The sequence below is a fragment of the Styela clava genome, chromosome 1 (genome assembly GCF_964204865.1).
Source record: "Styela clava chromosome 1, kaStyClav1.hap1.2, whole genome shotgun sequence".
Taxonomy (NCBI): domain Eukaryota; kingdom Metazoa; phylum Chordata; class Ascidiacea; order Stolidobranchia; family Styelidae; genus Styela; species Styela clava.
The window spans coordinates 16,310,624-16,329,603 of record NC_135250.1 but is presented as its reverse complement, the minus strand read 5'-3'; the positions used below and the strand labels follow the sequence as shown (position 1 = coordinate 16,329,603).

The 18,980-nt window shown below is 35.1% G+C and overlaps 1 protein-coding gene across 3 annotated transcripts; it reads left to right on the top strand.

The window, feature by feature from the left end:
* Positions 1 to 3,217: 3,217 nt before the first annotated feature.
* On the top strand, positions 3,218 to 18,742 carry LOC120343895 (uncharacterized). Of its 3 annotated transcripts, none has more exons than XM_078110796.1 (8): positions 3,218 to 3,356; positions 13,491 to 13,737; positions 13,871 to 15,896; positions 15,982 to 16,111; positions 16,212 to 16,378; positions 16,619 to 16,827; positions 16,939 to 17,117; positions 17,239 to 18,742. In XM_078110796.1, the coding sequence occupies exons 2-8, from the start codon at positions 13,496 to 13,498 to the stop codon at positions 17,496 to 17,498; spliced, it is 3,213 nt and encodes a 1,070-aa protein (XP_077966922.1). In that variant the 5' UTR covers positions 3,218 to 3,356; positions 13,491 to 13,495; the 3' UTR covers positions 17,499 to 18,742. The 3 variants fall into 3 exon arrangements, with proteins under 3 accessions (XP_077966922.1, XP_039268852.2, XP_039268858.2); XM_039412918.2 differs by lacking the exon at positions 3,218 to 3,356 and adding an exon at positions 4,023 to 4,225; XM_039412924.2 differs by lacking the exon at positions 3,218 to 3,356 and adding an exon at positions 12,243 to 13,081.
* The last annotated feature ends 238 nt before the right edge of the window (positions 18,743 to 18,980 follow it).

Sequence of the window (18,980 nt, the reverse complement as noted above, 5' to 3'; positions counted from 1 at the left end):
ACTTTTGAAAACCATTTGTTAAGATTGGTATCAACTACATTCACCAGATGAAATGCGTCGTCTGATGAATATGTTTGTTTGATCGCGATATGGCACTTATGTATTCATAAAATGGTAAAGTAAGTTTACGAAGGGTTGCCTACGAAATAATTAAACCCTCTGTCAAGGCGTATGTCGTCCAAAATATCATCTTCGAAATACAAAAGAATGTGGAACTATACTGAATATATTGTTTAGCAAGACTTCTCTTGTAAGAAAAAATTTAACGTACGGGAAACTTTTAAAAGTACGGGAGTACATTGAAATGTGCATTGCTCATTTAAGACACCAGAGATGTTGAAAAAATTCATTTTATCATTTTATTCTCAATATCTAAGAACTAAAAAAGTCAAACGTTGCTGCGGTCAGTTTGTCAATTTTTGAGTATAATCCCATCGATTCATTTTCAAGTCTAACAGACAAGTATATGTTTATTTGAGAACTAACCCATTCAATCAGGTTCTCAGTTGCTTTGTATGTCATTTCCCACATGCGATAAGAAACAACGGCGCGTGGTATCTCATCAATCAACTTTTTTGTTGATCTTCTGTGCAAATACACCGCATTCGATATTTATCAACGTCATTCTCGCTTTACTCCTCTGACGTCTTTGTACCATAGCAAAATCTATTTTTGAATATCATCCGCTGTAATCGAGAGAAATGAGATTGTTTGTGGGATTCTTGTGTGTTATTTAATTGTTTTGTATTGCGCAAACGCTTTGATTACAGTGCAGGTACTTATTGAGATGGTAAAGTTTAATGGTGTTCTTAGATTAATATCGAACGGAAGATCGGGAGAAAGATGTGATGGGAATTTTTCGACATTTTGGTTTGTGGTTTTATTTTGACAAAATGAGAACTCTAACGTCATATACCAAACTGAAATATAATAAAAATACCTGCTTACGCCGTTAATGCGATAATTGGCGTTTGACGGAATTGTGTTGCACGAGGTTGATCGAACTCAAATTGTTACTCATCTTATTAAGCCTCATTGACACAACTTTATCATTCGCCGCACTTGATGATAACGTCATTTGACTTTTTAAAATTGTCTCTAAATAATTTAGCTCATAATTTTTATTCACAGAAAACACAAACAATTATTTCCATTACAAAGCTATAATAACTAAAGCTGTGCATTCAACAATATTGAAAAATACGTGTATAAAATTGTAAGAAATCTTTTTAGTATAATGAGAATTTAATTGTATATTTTGAATGACTTGATAGCTTTGGTTCATTGCGGAGAAAACAGAGCTTGTTACAATTGTATCTCGTTAAAAAGGTTTTAATTAATAGTATAAAAAGTATATCAGCCGATGGTCAGTTAGTTATTTATGACTTATTGAACAGGTGAATAGTTCCGATTTCAGCTTATATGTAATAAAAATAATCTTTATTAACAAAAAAACGTTTGACGGTTTACAATTTCGAATAACAGCATCTTGGAAAATATTGGTATGTTCGCTCTAAGTGTTCTTGTTTTACATTGATATACATAGTTTTCAGGGGTTAGCATATACATGTATGCGTATGCGCTACATCGAAACTAGTCAAAACAGCCATTGTTCTAAAAATTTGTCTGTTGGCCAATTAGTATGTGCGTAAAAGACGAATGCACGAGCAGCTTGGCGGCATAGTGTGCTGGTTTGAAGGGTCAATAACAGGACATCACACATGTCAGTCACGTTAGTTATTTTTAGTATATTGATCACGCTGACACTAAAATTAATGTACTTGTTTGTGATTTCTGTGGCAATTGTAAATATAAGTTCTATCGTGTCTAATTGTCATTTCGGAATTCGGCGAAATACCACTGAAATGGCAATAAGTCGCAAAATATGTAGAAAACATATGTAACAGCAGTTATTAGCACCCGTGTTTATTTGAAAAAATAGTATTAACGAATCATGATAATCTAGTTTTTTGAAAAGCATTCGTTCGTGAAGCATTCGGTAAAATGAAGTAGGCTATTGATATATTTTCGAGTTTCCGAAGTTCTATTTCACGATAGAGGCGATAGAGTAGACGCAACTTCGAGCAGTTACAATTGTAAAATTAGAATACTGTATTCATAGTAGATCTTCTGAGTAATCACCAGTTGCAAAGAATTAAATCAGTAAGATTCATACGTGCACGAAATATATGTTGTAATGAGCGAGCACAATCCAAGCGACACAGTGTAGGAGGGACTCACAGGCGTGGGGAAAGTGAAGACGGAAATAAGGCATTGTTACATATTTTATGCTTTAAATAATAAATTTCGATATAAGCCTTTATAGTTTGAGTTCATAACGCAATGACAAATATGTATGCCACAAATCTCCTCAAATCAGAATAGTGAGTTTCGATAACCGGCGAATCTTTGCGTCTGTAAACAATATATATATTAGTTTTCGGCCAGTTCGCAATGTTATAGATTACATATATAATATTATCGCCTCTAAATTATTAAATATTGCATTGGGCATATACCAATATTTATTTATATGACCAAGATAAGCGCCACAGAACCATGCAACTCGATACACATTCCGTTCAAACGAGCTTGTTTTTGGCGTCATAAATGCATTCTTAAAAATAGCTCAAAACCTCGATCGCTCGCGCAGGCAAATAAATATAGAGCACATAAGCTGCACACAATCGTATCTCTCCTCGCACTAAAAATAGTTACGTTTGACGTCAAATACGAGACATAGTGCGTCAGAGAAATATCGTTCGGAAAGCGGGCATTCGGTGTAGCTGCCGTGTCGTTGCTTCCGCATTCCGTTAGGGGAACAAGATCCCACACCGTGTAGTCTGAGGGCCAGAGTCAAATTTTTTGCACCGTCGATATAATATAGAACTTGAGATCGTTCGATAACAGTTGGTTGCATATAGTTGCTTCAGATAAAATATGTATGGTTTCTGTAACTTAGCGAAATTATTTGTCATCGGAAACAATATGAACCCACATGAATCGGCAAGCGCTTATACCTTCTGTTGTTTCGATGAAACAATATGTAACTTGTTATATCTATAACAACAATGAGTAGGATGTAGCTTGATACATTTTTACTCGGTGACACATGATGCACAGCATGCAAACTGCGTGAAAGTTTTCGGACACCGGTTCATCCACCAACGTTTCCGTATGACAACTGCTCAGTATTGCATAGAATGATTGTTAAGATATCTTATGATTTTCATTTGACACAAAGGATTGATTGCCTCTTTGCGATGAATGTCTTGCAGAGAAACAATAGGGAAACGTGATGGGCTAGTTCAGAGTGGAATGGATCTCAGGAAATTTGATCTAGCAAATCTTATTGGGTAACATTAAAATATATCTATTTTATCAGTATTGCCAGAATAGGAATAGGTTTATTTGCATATATTTATATATATATATTTTTATCATAGTCCTGTGCAAGTAATTTTCGCGCGCACACTGGTCACTGGTACACATATTTGTCTAAATTTGTTCCATTTATTGCTCCATTTTCAAATTTAAATTACCATCTCAACTGGATTCATTGATATGTCTAATTCTGAAATGAAACGTATATGCAGAGGTCGTCCTAAAAGAATTTCTCACAGGACAAGCTTTCCCGAATTCTTTCGGAGGCTGCCAATAGGCTTGTAGGCTAGTCAATAGACTGTACTGCTACAAACTTCAGCAAAATCTTTTCGTGGAGCACTTATATATCACGGAATCTGAAAATTCAAGGCGATTGTTGACACAGCTAGCCTAAATATGCTAAGCCAGTGTTTTCCGCGGACCGAAATATTTTAGTTCCTTGGGGCGGCCTGGTGAAAATACGAGAGAATTTTTCCGCTCTTCTCCTTTTGTTATTATCTCGTCGTTGTGTTTCGTCGGAGATCGCGTTGGTGACGTCGATTGACGTCCTCTAACACAAACAAAGTGCGTAGTCGAATCTTTTTTCGGCAACAAAGTGACGTAGTATCAAGCTTAATTGAATCGAGAGAATGTTGTGTGGTTGACATTTTCTTTTCGTCGAACGAAAAATTCCGGAACGTCTGCGCCATCGGCAGAGTCGTCGTATTCTGGCCGACATGTCTATTCAGTGTATACAAGGAGCCGGCAATCTCATATGCGTTAGAGTTAGACCGATCGAGACGATTACACGATACTTAGCGAGGACGCTGGACTTCGACTTTGGCTGGAAATAATTTAGAAGGTAAGCTCATTTTTTCAATACTAGTTTACATGCCGTACATAGTCCAGGCTGTTTCGTAGCGTGGGTCATTATTTTATAAGTGTATAATTTGCTGTTAGTATAATTTCCGAATGCATTTTTTTATTCATTATCTCTTGTACGAAGATTTATCGTCATGTTCCACAGTCATAATTTTGCATTTAATGTTGCCATGTTATGCTTTCATATTTTTCAATTTTTAATGGAGAGACTCAAAATATGCCGAAATAAAAATATATAAAAACTATTTTCGCTCTTTCTTACTCTTCCCGCTAACAAAATAAATGAAAACTATATTCTTGTTTACTCTACATTTGGTGAATTCTAGCATTGAAGGGCAAATATATGGGAATGCTGCATGATAAGTTTATTCCTATATAACTGGTTAAAAGTCCAGAAACTACCGTTTTCGGAAGTTTTAAACGCATTAAAATAGACGGATCAAAGACTCTCCACCAATGCAAAAATGTGAGATTTGAGAAAAACAACCCCGCCACTTTTTAAATTACATATTAGTAATTATTCAGTTGGGGTTAGGAATGATTTAAAAATTTGAATTTTCAGCGCAATCTGCATTCCTAACCCAAATCCCAACTTGATAAATACTGATTTTTTGATTTGGCGGGGACTTTGTACAAAAGATCCAAATAGACTCTACCCAGGCGTATTGGAATGTGCAAAAATTAGAAAAACGTTGATTTTCTCTATTTGCAACTACATAAAATTCATTCATAGAGACCAGTTATAGCAAAAAGCTGAACACATACATAAAAGTATATGCTAGATCCCCACATTTTTTTCTTATATTAAATTCTCTATTTATTCTTATATCTCTGTATAGGACGCTATGAGTTACGAAAACGCTCAGGTTGGAGATATAATGCTTTCTGGTCAGCATAGGCCATAGAGTATCAATATATATATATATATTAGATATACGGCGTAAACTTTGGAAGATTACTGCAAATAACTCTGAAAATTCTCTGAATATTTTGCATTTTTGCTATTTATTATTTCCCTAAGCGCGGCGCAAGCAAAATACTATTGCTTTCATTATGACGACGGAAGCAAATTAGATGCGCTATCTGGTTCACAAATATTCTCACTTTGACCGACTATTGCGTAAAACGGTGGTTGCGTTACTAAAGATAGCACAACCTCGCCGGTTGAATTGTTCTACGGTCTATCATTTTCATGGTCGTTGCCTCGCCCTGTCGCTGCACGCTGCTCGTAAGCGATTCGCTTTGACGTAAAACGTGCGTACGAGTGTCATCCAAAATAGCGAGGACGTCAAGAAGGTATTTCTGTATTGGTATAACCTTGGTAAACAGAGAGACTAAAAAGAGAGTCTATATATTTTTAGAACTCAGGAATCCGCAGTGCGTAACGCCATCGACGGAGACCGAATCGTCGCCGCTATTCGCTGACATTTCTCTCGTTTGCTGACCGTCGGCCTCGGCCCTTGGTGTGAGGGAGAATAAGACTGTCGTCGACGCACGACGTCTGCGGTTTTACGCAGAATGCGTTGTGCGTCACCACGCAAAGGGAATTTATTGCGTGGTCGAAAAGATGCAAGTTTAATTTAATGAAATGAAAATAAAATGCCATAGTGTCGGAATTTAATCAACTCGCTATATTATTCGCGGCATTCACGTTGTGTGTGCATGGTAAATAATCAAACAATGGTAATCCTTAGTTATATCATGAAAACGCAGCACAACGTGTTACGCCGAAATGGAATTCGCCATTTCTTAATTTAGCACGTAATACTGTGCCGTAATACACTTCCGAAGGGTATTAACGCGATCAAGAAATTTGTAGCAATCAATAACGGAATATCAACATGCTGAATCCTCCATTATTTGGAGAATAAACGTTAGGAAATTATTAAGATAGATAAAATAAGTTTTACTGGTTGAGTGTAAAAATTGCCAATTGCACTGGACTGAGTCGGTGTTGTGGTTCACGACCCAAATGTTTTGGATACACCAGTGTTATCTATCATTTATACTCTTGTTCGTTTTTTCACCGCGAACAAAAAAAAAATAGACGACCTCTACACCAGTTTGTTTTTACAGTGAACAATTCGCGGGAGCCTGGTACCTTAAGGCAAAGAACAACGTGTTACCGACAAATAAAACACATCAGTATTTATATTTAGCCTGTTCGAAGGTCTATGACGTTTGAAACACACAGGATATAAACACAACGATAAGATATGCAAATTAAGCTAAACACTTCATCAAAATATAACATGTAAATAGGTTGTCGGATTTGAGTTTCACTTAACAACAGGAAAAAAAGATATTGAACCAACGCTCTTTCAGTTTATTGTTGTTATTTAACATGTTTTGTTTCTCGTTAAACATCTTTTTATTTATATTTTGAATAAATATTTTATTAAATCACAATAGTTTTAAACAACCGAAAGTTTTAAGACACAAATATCGCATTAAAGGTATCGCATTTTTGCGGCAAGGGAACAAAATATTCTGCTTGTAGCTCTAAATTCGCTCCGGTCATGAGAAGGTTTGAACATCTGCTTATAGAAAATTCTACGAATAGAATCCTCTGCCGAAAAAAGTGCTGAAAGCACCAAATAACTGTTTGGTGGTTTTGGTTGGTTCAGGTCATGTTTGCTATTATATCCTAATATTTAATCGATTACCCACTTCAAAAAATTCCTCAAACTTTTCTCCAAACGTTTTCATCACCGAATTGTTATTTCATTTGTTTTAGATGTCTTATAATAGGTAATGACTTTAAACGTTTTTAGTCAAAAGTTCACGGCTGACGTATTTGCATTGTACACACCGCGAAAATTTTATACTGGTTAACATGAGATGTAAATCTACCAAAAGCCGTGGTAGCTATTTTTCTCGGCATACGATATACAAATGTCTTGCTTATACTTAGTTATGGAGATTGTTTGGAATTTCATAGCCGTTTGCATGGGAATTTTTCATTGAATTTATTTTTTGGTAAAATTTTTTTCATAAAATCTGTTATTTTTTTGCCGTTTTATATTTTGTTGTTTTTCTACGCGTCAGATCAACCAGAACACCCAATCCCGATTAATACTAGAATATTTTCTCTTTATTCTCTCGTAAATTGGCGAATATTTCATGTGAAGACTATTTTCTATAAATTTTTGACTTAAAAGATATATTTATGATATATTTTAATTCAAATAGACATTCGATTCGGTTCACTGCATATTTCACCTTACCGACTAACCGCGAATGTCCTCTGTTGCTCCCATGTCCCGAAAACGTGTCCAACACAACAATCAATCAAACCTGTCAATATTAGCTATTGATCAGGTTTGCTTACGTAAAAGTTTTCGAGTTGTACTTCGCTGAATACTACTTTGAATTAAAATTACCAAAAGCTAATTTTAAAAAATTGAAAACAATGGAATTTCGGTATTTCACTCAAAAGTAAATTTTAATACAAATTTTTTCTAATTTAAAAATCCATAACGCAACTAACGCGAAACTCAAATACACGTAATTATCTAAATTTGTTTTTATCATATTTCGCAATTTTTTTCTACGCAGTCACTGGCGGTTTTCATATGCAAATGGCCTTTCGCGAAAGTGTTACTTCATAAAATAATTTTTCAAAGTAAAACATGACATATACGGTGGCAGTCAAGGGTCACTTACCTCATACGCTTTACGCACCGCGCAAGGTGAAACAAGGACTATGCATGATTTCCGGAAAACGAGTCACTGTATGCAAATTGATATTTAAAATTGATATTAAATTGTTATGGTTATTTTTTAAATGGTATTTCAAGTGCAATCATAATAACGAGTATCAATTTATATAATTAAAAACTTGATATGTCGAATCTATTAAATTGTCGAATGAACTTTTGCCTACTTAAGCAATTGCATATGTCTTCACGTTACGATTCTAATCCCTCACGTTCATTTCTCCGAAAGAAAAAGGGTACGACATCTTCACGGAAACGTCGGGTCAGAAGAGTCCAACGGCGACCATTGAGGGGTCGAATAAAAGGTTTTTCTCGCACTTTAGGCATAAGCGTTTGCTCATCACGTACATGTTTCTTTCGAACGTTTGAACCCTGTTTCGTGACGACGAATAGGCACGCGTATTTCTGTAAGAAATTTAACATTAGACATACTTGGTTCTCGTTATAGAAAAATCGGTCTACATCATATTTATTTAATGAAATATCCTCATGCAAAGTGAACGAAGGTCCAGTTTCTGAGCAGTATATTGGTATGTGCAGTATAATTCTCAACACCGATAACTGTAGTGTGGGGTTGTAGCAACCACTGTCAGTCAGGAATGTGCGTTGACTACTGTGGGTACAAAAATAGTTGGAATGGTATTAAGTTTATTGAACCATAACATTAAATTTATTTTGTGCGTCGTTATGACGTTGTATCGCAATGCAAATTTGAATTGGCGTCGATTTTACGCGCGTTAAATATACTGTCTGAGGGAGTTTACGAGAGAGAGACTTTGTGTTTGATCTGTTCAAACATACCACACTCAGAATATAGAAAGGAGAAAATTCAGATCATCAACTCAGCGATAACGTAAAGAGTCAAAATGACGAACGACGCAAATAGAGAAAATATCTTTGCCAACTGACAAATGTATAACATACCACAGTGGATACAACAATGGAGAAACTACACTTCAATTTCACTACCAAAACATTCTCCGTTACACTGTATGTGTATACCACAATATGCACCAACAAGATTTTTCTAGAAATCACTGCGTCGCATTGCGAATTGATTGCTTCTCGATTTTTTCGCAATTGATAACTTTATGAACTTATTTATTTCACTCCATCTAAATAAGCTTATCATTCTCCTAATTGTGTCCTGGTGTTTTTTGTTATCGATGTAGTTCTTCCTACATCCCATTTTATTTTCATATTGGAAACCGGGCAGTTGATGCGATTGCATTTTTTCCCTTTTAAGGAAGAAACTGACATTCCACTTATTCCAATTATCTAAAATTTTGAGTGAAAGTAACCGAATGATATTTTACGCACGAGTTTTTACGCTGGGTAAGAGAATTGAACTACCGGGGACTTCAGTACCGTTGATTCACAAAGCACTTCGAGCAACGTTTTATCCCGAGTATTACGTTGTGTAGGTCCATCTAGGCCATGTGGGAAGTTTGCGCGGTATTATTTGTCTAATACGTTCTTCTAGAAAAGACTCCAAGAACTACGCCCAAGGCATTTCAGCACAAATGCCAACCGATGTTTGCGTAAGTACGTCAATATGACGTTTCTTGAGCCGAGAATAGATTTTCCGATATTATTTAGTTACGGCACTTCACTTGAAATTCTCACAGACGCTTGCAGTGTGCACTGGTGCAGCATTGCTTTCGTTTGGTTTTAATGCAATTCAAAAATGGTTTATCGCCTCTACAGCTAAATTATTATTTGCGTTAGGGTAGATATATCATAAATGTTAAAATATTGCTGCTGTTATATTCTGAAACACGAATATCTCATGCAGCGTTTCAAACTCCATGCTCGATTTCAAAAGAGAATATCTTGGAGCTTGTTACAACCAATTATGTGATTCAATCGCACTGCCGAAACAACACAATGATCGCAATTTTTGAGATAATTTTTTTGTTAGGCATTCAAGTCAATTCGCGGCACATCTTCAGTTTTGGTATTTAAAATCAGTCGATATTAACGTAAATACCCAGTTCAGTCATAGCCGACAAGGATTGCTTTGTATACAATTGAGCCTACAGGACAGTCAGTGACAGCAGCAGTGTAAAAATGTTCAACTCGGTAATAGAAATATATGCTCAAAATCGAAATTCCCTTTAAATCGATGAATCTTGGATAACTTTTACGGTATTGATATTGTCATTTCAATAACATTGATTCTCACATTACAAGTGACGAATAGTTGCATCAAATCATAAAGTTCACATTTGAGATCCCTAGTATAATGTTTCTTTTCAGAATTTTTGGTTTTAACGTTCATTTACCCATCTCTCGGAAACGTGACTAAAGAGCCAGGAAGGAAATAATTGAATAAGTTTATATTCTGCTAGTTTTGTAACGAGATCCAAAGTCTCCGAAATGTTAGGGAACCTGTTGTACTTGCACAATTCACGAGTTCGCGCAGTGCGTTCAACCAATAGGTAATGGTTGACGGACGCCATTTTGAATGAGACATGGCTTCAAAGTTGTCGTATAAAAATTAATTTTTAATTAAAATTGAAAGTCTGCTGGTTATTAAATTGAACTGAAATGTAAATGATGAGATATAAAATATGGTTTAAATAAAATATAGTCAATATATTACCTTCAACAGGAGATATTTATGGGAACAGTCTATAGTTTTCTGCAAAGTTCGTTTTCTATACTCTAATACTATATGTAAATATAAATCCTCAAGGTGTTTTGCAGCACCCCAAAATTTTGATCACATAAGACCGAAGTAATCTTTAACTATTTTTTTAAATCATAATACCCTATATTTGAAAGCATGCGTTCCATACATTTCGGTTATTTGCAGTTATTTCTCTTCATTTCCAGTTACTTTCTATCCGTGAAATCATTAATGCGAATACGATATCAGTTAAAATTCGCATCCGTCGCAATAGTTTTGCAAGTATTTGAAGCTAACACATTAAATATATTTTTAACTATTGTTTTTTTATATATATTTCAGAATTTTTAAGTATATTAAATGTAAAATATTAAAGTATTTTTTCATCAAAAATTCGGTATATTTAATGATTTTTAAGGATGGCAATAAAAGTGAGCTGCACTAACACGCTAGAATTTTTTTAGACCAGAAAGTTTGATCTTATTTCGGCAACTATTATAAAACACCATTCTAGCAATATTGGGTGTCCTAATTATAGTATATTCAATTTGCTAAATTTTGGCCCATGATAAAATGAAGTGGCAAATTTAGGATTTTTCTATTGCTGCCATCTACTACTATTACTAAAAATTTAAAATTGATTATTTCAATTAAATATAACGTTTTCCAATTTATACCCTTAATAATTATACTATGCACTTAACAAATCTGGATGTTTTTATTATATAGAATTTATAAAGTAAGTTGATTTGATAAAAATTCCGAAACAGTATTATGTTATTGGTAGTAGTGTAATAAATTATTTCCTCGATCTCAAATCGTAACATTTTTCAACGCGCTTGAATTTAATTTTTTGAAATACATTATATTCGTAGTAAAACGAGTATTCAAAAAATATAGCATTGTCAACTTACCAAATATTACCAATTTAAAATGGCGTATATTTAAGCTATTTCAAGTGTTAATTAATTCGATGATACAATCATATATTTAAAATAAAAAAATCAAGTTGTAAGATCGTAAAACACTTTTCACAAAAAAAATAAATATAGGACATACATTTTTATTATAAACTTCGAATTTATACCAATGTCGTTTTCAATTCTTATAAGTTGCAAGTAAAGAGGAAATCATTTTGAAACTATAGAAAAATAAGCGTTTTCTGGTAACAAGTTTCCAATCTTTGACATTCGCATTGATCGAGAAAAAAAATGGCGGCGCGCGTCGTCAAGGCGCGGGACGAATGACGTTGATTTTTTGTCGTGATGGATTTGGTAATTTCAGGAAACAAAATTTTTTGTATATCATCCAATAATCAAATTTTTATGTTAATTCTCATGTGTAATTTATAAAGTGAAACTGCGCTACAAACTTATTTTAGCAACAGTGATAACATTTCATTTAATGATAAATGATGTGAATAAGTGGGTGTTGCCATTGGTACCAAATAAAAATTAGTAATTCGCATCATATGGCGTAAAATCATATCCGCGATATTATGTGGGCATATGGATACAGTATGGGAACATTCTGGAAAACGTCTTTAAATGCATTTGCGTCAAATGCGTCGAAACGTAAGATATCATGAATGTGAGAGAAAGATGAGAATCACTGATGCGTGCTTTCTATTTAAAACCCTGGATCGGGGAGAGCGCGCGTTAGTTCGGAATCAGAGTCGTGGCGACCGGCGCTTGGTATACGAAGGCTAGTTCATTTAAATATTGTAGATTGACGCATACTATATAAATAAGAATATAAATTATTAGAAAAATTATAAAATCCTGTCATAATTAATATCAATTAATTGATAATGTTTTTCTCAATGCGAAGTTTGTCAGATTTCATTGTAAACAAATAAGACCACCAGTGGTCCTTATTTGCAGACTAGAAAACCATTGCAATCCAATGTAGTAGGTTATGCAATATAGCTTACAAGTATTCATATTTCATTACTAATTTATGAATATAATAAGAATATAATATGTGAATTACCAATACTCGAAAAGCAGTGAATTAACTAAAATGACAGAGATGTGCAGAAACTTAGCGATATATCCCATACACAAGTGATAGCAATTGAAGTTAGCCTATAATTTTTCTGTTAGTTTCTAAATCACTGAATATTGCAATGCCTGCTTATTATAGGCATTAATATATCACATTGAACATTCGAAAAAGAAAAAAAAGAATAGTCTTATCAATTCCGTTCTAACTGAAGATTTCGCCGAATATTGTTGCGGTGTGCATCTTACATGTTCGTAAACAATTTGTTAAAAGCTATTTTGTCTAATTTTAGTCAATTAGGCCTTACTCATGGGTGCATTTTGTTAAAACTGGCTCACATGTACCAGACAAGCGGCGCGTCACGTGTTCTGCGATCACCGATTACAAATTGTCACTGAAAGCTAGTTGATACGGTAACCGACTTCGAAGCGTTCGCGTCCCGTGAAAACACGTGCGAGGATTCCGGCGTTGTGCGTCAAAGGTACTTTTGTACGCTCGTGTATTATTTTGCAGACTATATATATGTGTGTGTAGATGTCTTCGGCCATGTTTTATTTATCGACTGTTATATTTAATAGAAAATGAGATAGATAATGAATATAAGGTGTTCCTGTACTGTATACAACTCAAACGCAGTCAAAATTTTTAGTTGTTACCTAAGGATTTTAAAATTGAAATCACTTTTAACCTATGTAAGTATATGTAGATGCGGTACCTCGATATAACGTTATGGGAAGGATGGAATCATTCCAGTTATATACAGCTTTCTGCGAGCATTTTCAGTATCAGATTACAACATAATAATACAAAAATATTATTTGAATTTCTCATCAAACATACACAAACGTTTGAGGAAGGTAAAAAATAACCATTTATTTTTATTACTTTAGACATTATGCAAATCGAAAACAACGGCAACTCTTCAATCCTGGGAAGTTTGCCATTTTTAATAGACAACGGATTGTATTCTGACTTTTTCAATCCTACCGCTGCACGTGCTACAGTTCAAACGTATTGTAACAGCAATATCGAAGACTCATTCGAATTCAAAGAAGGCTTTCAAGCGGATTATACCGGAACAGCATTTACACTAGACAACACTGTTTGTAGCTCTCCGGAGATTTCACCCAGTCATAGGTATGTGTACTCGTAATAATCCACGCGCAGAATTAAACTACAGAAGAAATTTATGTATTAAAGAGGAAGAATATTTGTTTGTAATAAGAAATAGTTCAATTAAATTACTTATTCGTATATTGTATTTTTTCAGTGCGTCAACTGTGGAAGACGTGTTTTGTAATTACAACGGAAGTATAATTCAAGACTTTTACGAATCCGACCATTCAGGATACTGTGGTGATTCTGTAACATCAACCGACCTTTCCCCAGAGTCGTTGAAAACACAAAAAGCAAGCTCCTGCAATAAATCTCAACAAGTTTTGATTGTTGGAGTACCAGAAGTTGACGCTGTCACACATAAAATAAACGAGCAAGACGCGGAACATTCAATGAAAGAATCTGATATTGTCACAACATCTAGCCTCGTTATTCATCCCGAAAACATAATGAGTACAACTGCTTTATCTGCATACGCCACTCAGCATAACATGGCGGATCACATAGCAATGTATCCTCATGCTCAGGCATTGTCCCCAGATATCAATTCGGTAAATAAAATAGTCAGCAGAAGTCAATATCATGCAAGTATGAGCGGCGAGGGAAATTGTCGAGACATATCCGATTACAACTCACAATCTCGAACGTCACCTTCCGGATATCAGTCTGCAACGTCTCCAATGTTACCTCCGCCGGCTTATCATCGTGATTCGCCTGCTAACAGAAGACTTTCTACCGGATCTTCTTCAGTTCCGCCTAGAGGAGAATACAATGGAATGGAGGATTTAGCACAATATAATTCAGGGCCTTACTCAGCTCCAGGGGAATTGCTGAGACCGAAGTGCGAACCTCATAGCACTTCATACTTACAGGAAGAAAATTTGTCACCAGTTATGAACAGCATTCCCTCTCCAGTAAATCAGGTTAACCAACAAGTCCGAGCTACGTACACAAGCAGGCAGTCACCTATATTCAATGAAGCTGCGGAATTCTCAAACAGTATGTACTTCCCCGCCGAGAGAGGCGATGCAAAAGCTATTAAAAGCACAAATTCTTATGATGTCATAACTGCAAACTCATATCGGCATATGAAACATCACGACTCATCTCCTACGCAATCATCTATTGCTCAGAAAGAATCCGGAGATTCGAGAATGCGCGAAATAATGAAGAAATCAGCATATGATTTTTCCTCATATCCCTGTAGTTCGCGTCAAGGGGCAGACGAGGATGAATTTCATCAAGATTTGGGTAGAAATGAGATGAATTCGCTTTCTCCGCGGATAAATTATGTCGGGACTAAGGGGGAAATCCCGTCTGCGTCATTTGGTAGTGCAAATGATGTATCTGGATACTCTGAAACTGAAATTGCTGGCTCGTCTATGAAGAATCACAGCCCTTCTAGTTCCCCGGTAAGCAACGATCGAGCAATTTTAATGACCTACCAAGAACATGGGTCTCGTCCAACAGAAAACATTCCTTCATTGGAACCGAGAACCCTGCAGTCGACAATACCTGAACAGATACATCAGCAAACGTCATCGTTATATTCTATGTATGCTGGTGATAGAACATACATTCAAGGCGAATACGCAAATGTTCATCCAAGTGAAATGGGCCAATCGGATATGTGCTCTCCCACCTCTAGCACTAAGACGGATTTTATAACTATGATGAACCGAAACCAAAATACTATTCCGTCTTCTAATTACCAATCGGCAGAATTTGAGAAACACTGCAATTTGTTTGGATCCGTTGCTTTGGGACGTTCAGTAGAAAACGTATTTCAACGACGCCCAGCCGAATCAATGACAACGGGACCAAGGTTTGTCGACCAACAATCTTTTTCTGCGTTGGACAAAGGAAATACCTTTAAATCGTTATTGGTCGGATCAAACGTATTCCGTCCTACTTTGTCGCTGGACGTCGACAGGATAGCAGAATCTATTTCAAACTCACATTCCAACTACGCAAATGATATGCGATTGAAGATGGGACCTTCGGTGAATGCTATACGTAGTCAGTATCAACTCCATCATCAAATGGACGTAGGAAATTCAGTCATATCTCAACATTCTATTCGACACTCCAATGAAGGTTTATGCGCAGTATGCGGCGATAACGCAGCTTGTCAGCATTACGGAGTTCGTACTTGCGAGGGTTGCAAAGGATTTTTCAAGGTAAAGGTTTTTAAAACCATTATAACGGTACAAATTATGCATATTTATATATCTTTTTACATCAACAAAATATTATTTTTCACAGAGAACTGTCCAGAAAAATTCGAAATATGTCTGTCTTGCAAATAAGAACTGCCCAGTCGATAAAAGGAGACGAAATCGGTGCCAGTATTGCCGCTATCAGAAATGTCTTGCAGTTGGGATGGTCAAGGAAGGTAAATATATTTGTTACTCCGTTATTTTCTTGAATAGCAGCAGCAATTCAGTTTAATTTTTTGTTATTGTACATTTTGATAAAAACTTCATTACTTTCAGTGGTCAGAACTGATCACCTAAAAGGAAGAAGAGGGCGATTACCATCAAAACCGAAAGGTCCTCAAGATCCCGTAGCACCTCCCTCGCCACCTGTCAGTTTTATCACGTCACTGGTACGAGCTCACGTCGATACCAACCCTGCAATATCGAACACCGATTTCTCGAGAGTAAGTCATCGGCTTTGTTGATATCTTTCTATTATAATATAAGTTAATTCGTATAGTCTAGAACTAGATCATTTTTTTACTGGCGTTGTAAAACTGATGAAATGGAAAATATGATGATCTTTTATCTCTATATTCACAATTTATTTTATCTATAGCGCATGAATGGTCTAATTTGGCTTTATCTTTAAGATAGCATAAAACTTCTAGGTTAGCGGATAGTTAATCATTTCTTCATTCCAGTATCGTCCTGCTACCATGTCCTCGTATTCACCAATTTTGAGTGACGCTGACGAAACAAAAAACTTCTACAACTTGCTTGGAAGTTGTGCCATGGTGGAAAAAGATTTTGCCGAAAAGATTCCTGGTTTCACGGATCTGGATAAAGACGACCAGGCTATCCTCACCGACTCTGCATTTGCTGAGATATTCGTTTTACGCATGGCTTACAGGTTAGTGGCAAAGTTAATAAAAACTAACAATAAATCTAAACGATAGTCCAAAAGAACAATACTTCAATAAGAATGCAGCATTTTCTTTACACGATCTTTATATTTCTTCAGATCTGACTACCAAGAAGGGAAGCTTATTTTTTCTAATGGCGTAGCTTTGCATCGTGATCAGCTGTACCGCTCATTTGGCGAATGGATCGATTTGATTATGGATTTTACCTGTTCCCTTAACGACTTGAACGTTGATATTTCGTCATTTTCTTGTCTGCTTGCTCTCATACTTTTCACAGGTAGAAAAAATATTGAATCTATAAGCAATCTTCAATGATAAATAACTACATTTTTAGGTTTGATGTTGATGTTCTAAAAACCCGACATTTTATTAAATCGTTATTTTATTTCCTAATCCAGATCGACGTGGATTGAAAGATCCAAGGAAAGTCGAAGAATTACAAAACAAGACTATCGCTTCGCTGAAAAATCACGTTACACATAGTTCAGTTGCGTCAGATAGGCCCAACTACTTCTCTAAGCTTCTTGATAAGCTTCCAGATTTACGTCTTGTTGCTGATCACGGACGGCAAAGAATATTTCTACATAAAATGCAGAATCTTGTTCCGTTTCCACAATATCTTGATAGCATTTTTCAAGATACAACGTCCGCACCGTGATTTTGATTGCTGTCAGATTTGACGACTTTGCTTGAGAGGTCAGGTTATTCTAACCGATTTCGGCAAGACTTTGCTAAGTTCTTGTGTAATCAAGAAATGGATTGTTTGCCTATGCATGGTTATATGTCTCGATACTGTTAAAGGACGCTAAATTACCTGGTGAAAGCGCATAAAAATGAGTGGAACATTTCAATGTCGCTTACAAATGTGAATAAACAATGAATACTGGGGATCGTTTGGCGATGGGTGATACTTTTGGAACGGAAAACGGAAAGATTTTGTAAGTAAGACTCTGAAAATTATGCAAAGGAAATTATATGAGGAAATTAAGGAGTTTATAACCTTAGTGCTATTCTAAGTATATGCTGTTAAAATGACCGTGCAGTACTAAACTTATATTCTTGAAGCTTGATAATTTTATTTTTCACGTTTTTCTGTTATTTTTTATATTTAAATATAATTATAATATCATTAGTTGGGACGATTGAATCAAAATTCAATCAAAATTTAGCTTGCAATTTATATTTTGAACTTAATTCTATAATAATGTACATATAAATATGGCATACAAATCTGAAATTATCATATTTTCTTGTTATTTAATGTATATTTTTACATAAATTTATAAAATGTAATCATTGGCAAATGGATATTTTTTAACTTAATTTCGTAGGTGAGATAAAATTATTTTTGGTGTTCCATTCGTACGACTAATTCCAAAACTTGTGTGCTTAAATATTAAAGTTTCAATTTTGCTCATTTCTGTAATAAGTTGTTTATGTTTAGCCAAGTATTTCATATTAATTTTTTTTTTTAATTCTTGATAAAATGATATTCATCACGCAGTAAAATATGATTGGGCCACGTAGATTATATACTGTATATGTAAAATGATGTTGTATTTGTTGTGAATATTCCACAGCATATATAGCATGTAAAGGCCGCGTTCACGATCTTTAAATAATTTGAAAGCAGTTATTTTTATTTTTTCGATCAGATTTGAAGTTTCCTAAAGTTTCAACCCAAAGAAAACTAACTGTATCTGCGACCTGAAATAAATATAGTTTATGGATATCCTTCAAGCTCATATTTTTATTTAAAACTGATATTTTTTTATTGCTAAAACTATTAGCTTTCCCTGTGAATGAGATTGAAGTTTCAACATGCACTGCCTTTGTGTTGCATATTTTTCTAACACGAATTATCAGAATTTTTTTTGTTTTAAAATAAAAACATATTTAAACGCGTAATTGTTATTTTTGTGAGTGCCTGGGGTAAAGTAGGGCGAAAGGTCTGAAATGTGTTTGTCTATTGAAAAATCGGATAACAGTAGCCACAACTTTGCTGCTTCTGAACTGAATAATTTGTTTAATTAGATCCTTGTTAAAAACTCCAGAAAGTGCGAAAAAAAGTACCGGTACTTATAATCAACAACATTGATATGATTCCGAGTAGTGAGGATTACAAGATTTGTATAAACTG

Coding starts and splice junctions, on each gene's coding strand:
- LOC120343895 (XM_078110796.1), top strand. CDS start 13,496: ATGCAAATCGAAAACAACGGCAACTCTTCAATCCTGGGAAGTTTGCCA. Junction 15,897..15,981: donor GTTGCAAAGGATTTTTCAAG/GTAAAGGTTTTT, acceptor TATTTTTCACAG/AGAACTGTCCAGAAAAATTC. Junction 17,118..17,238: donor TGCTCTCATACTTTTCACAG/GTAGAAAAAATA, acceptor TTCCTAATCCAG/ATCGACGTGGATTGAAAGAT.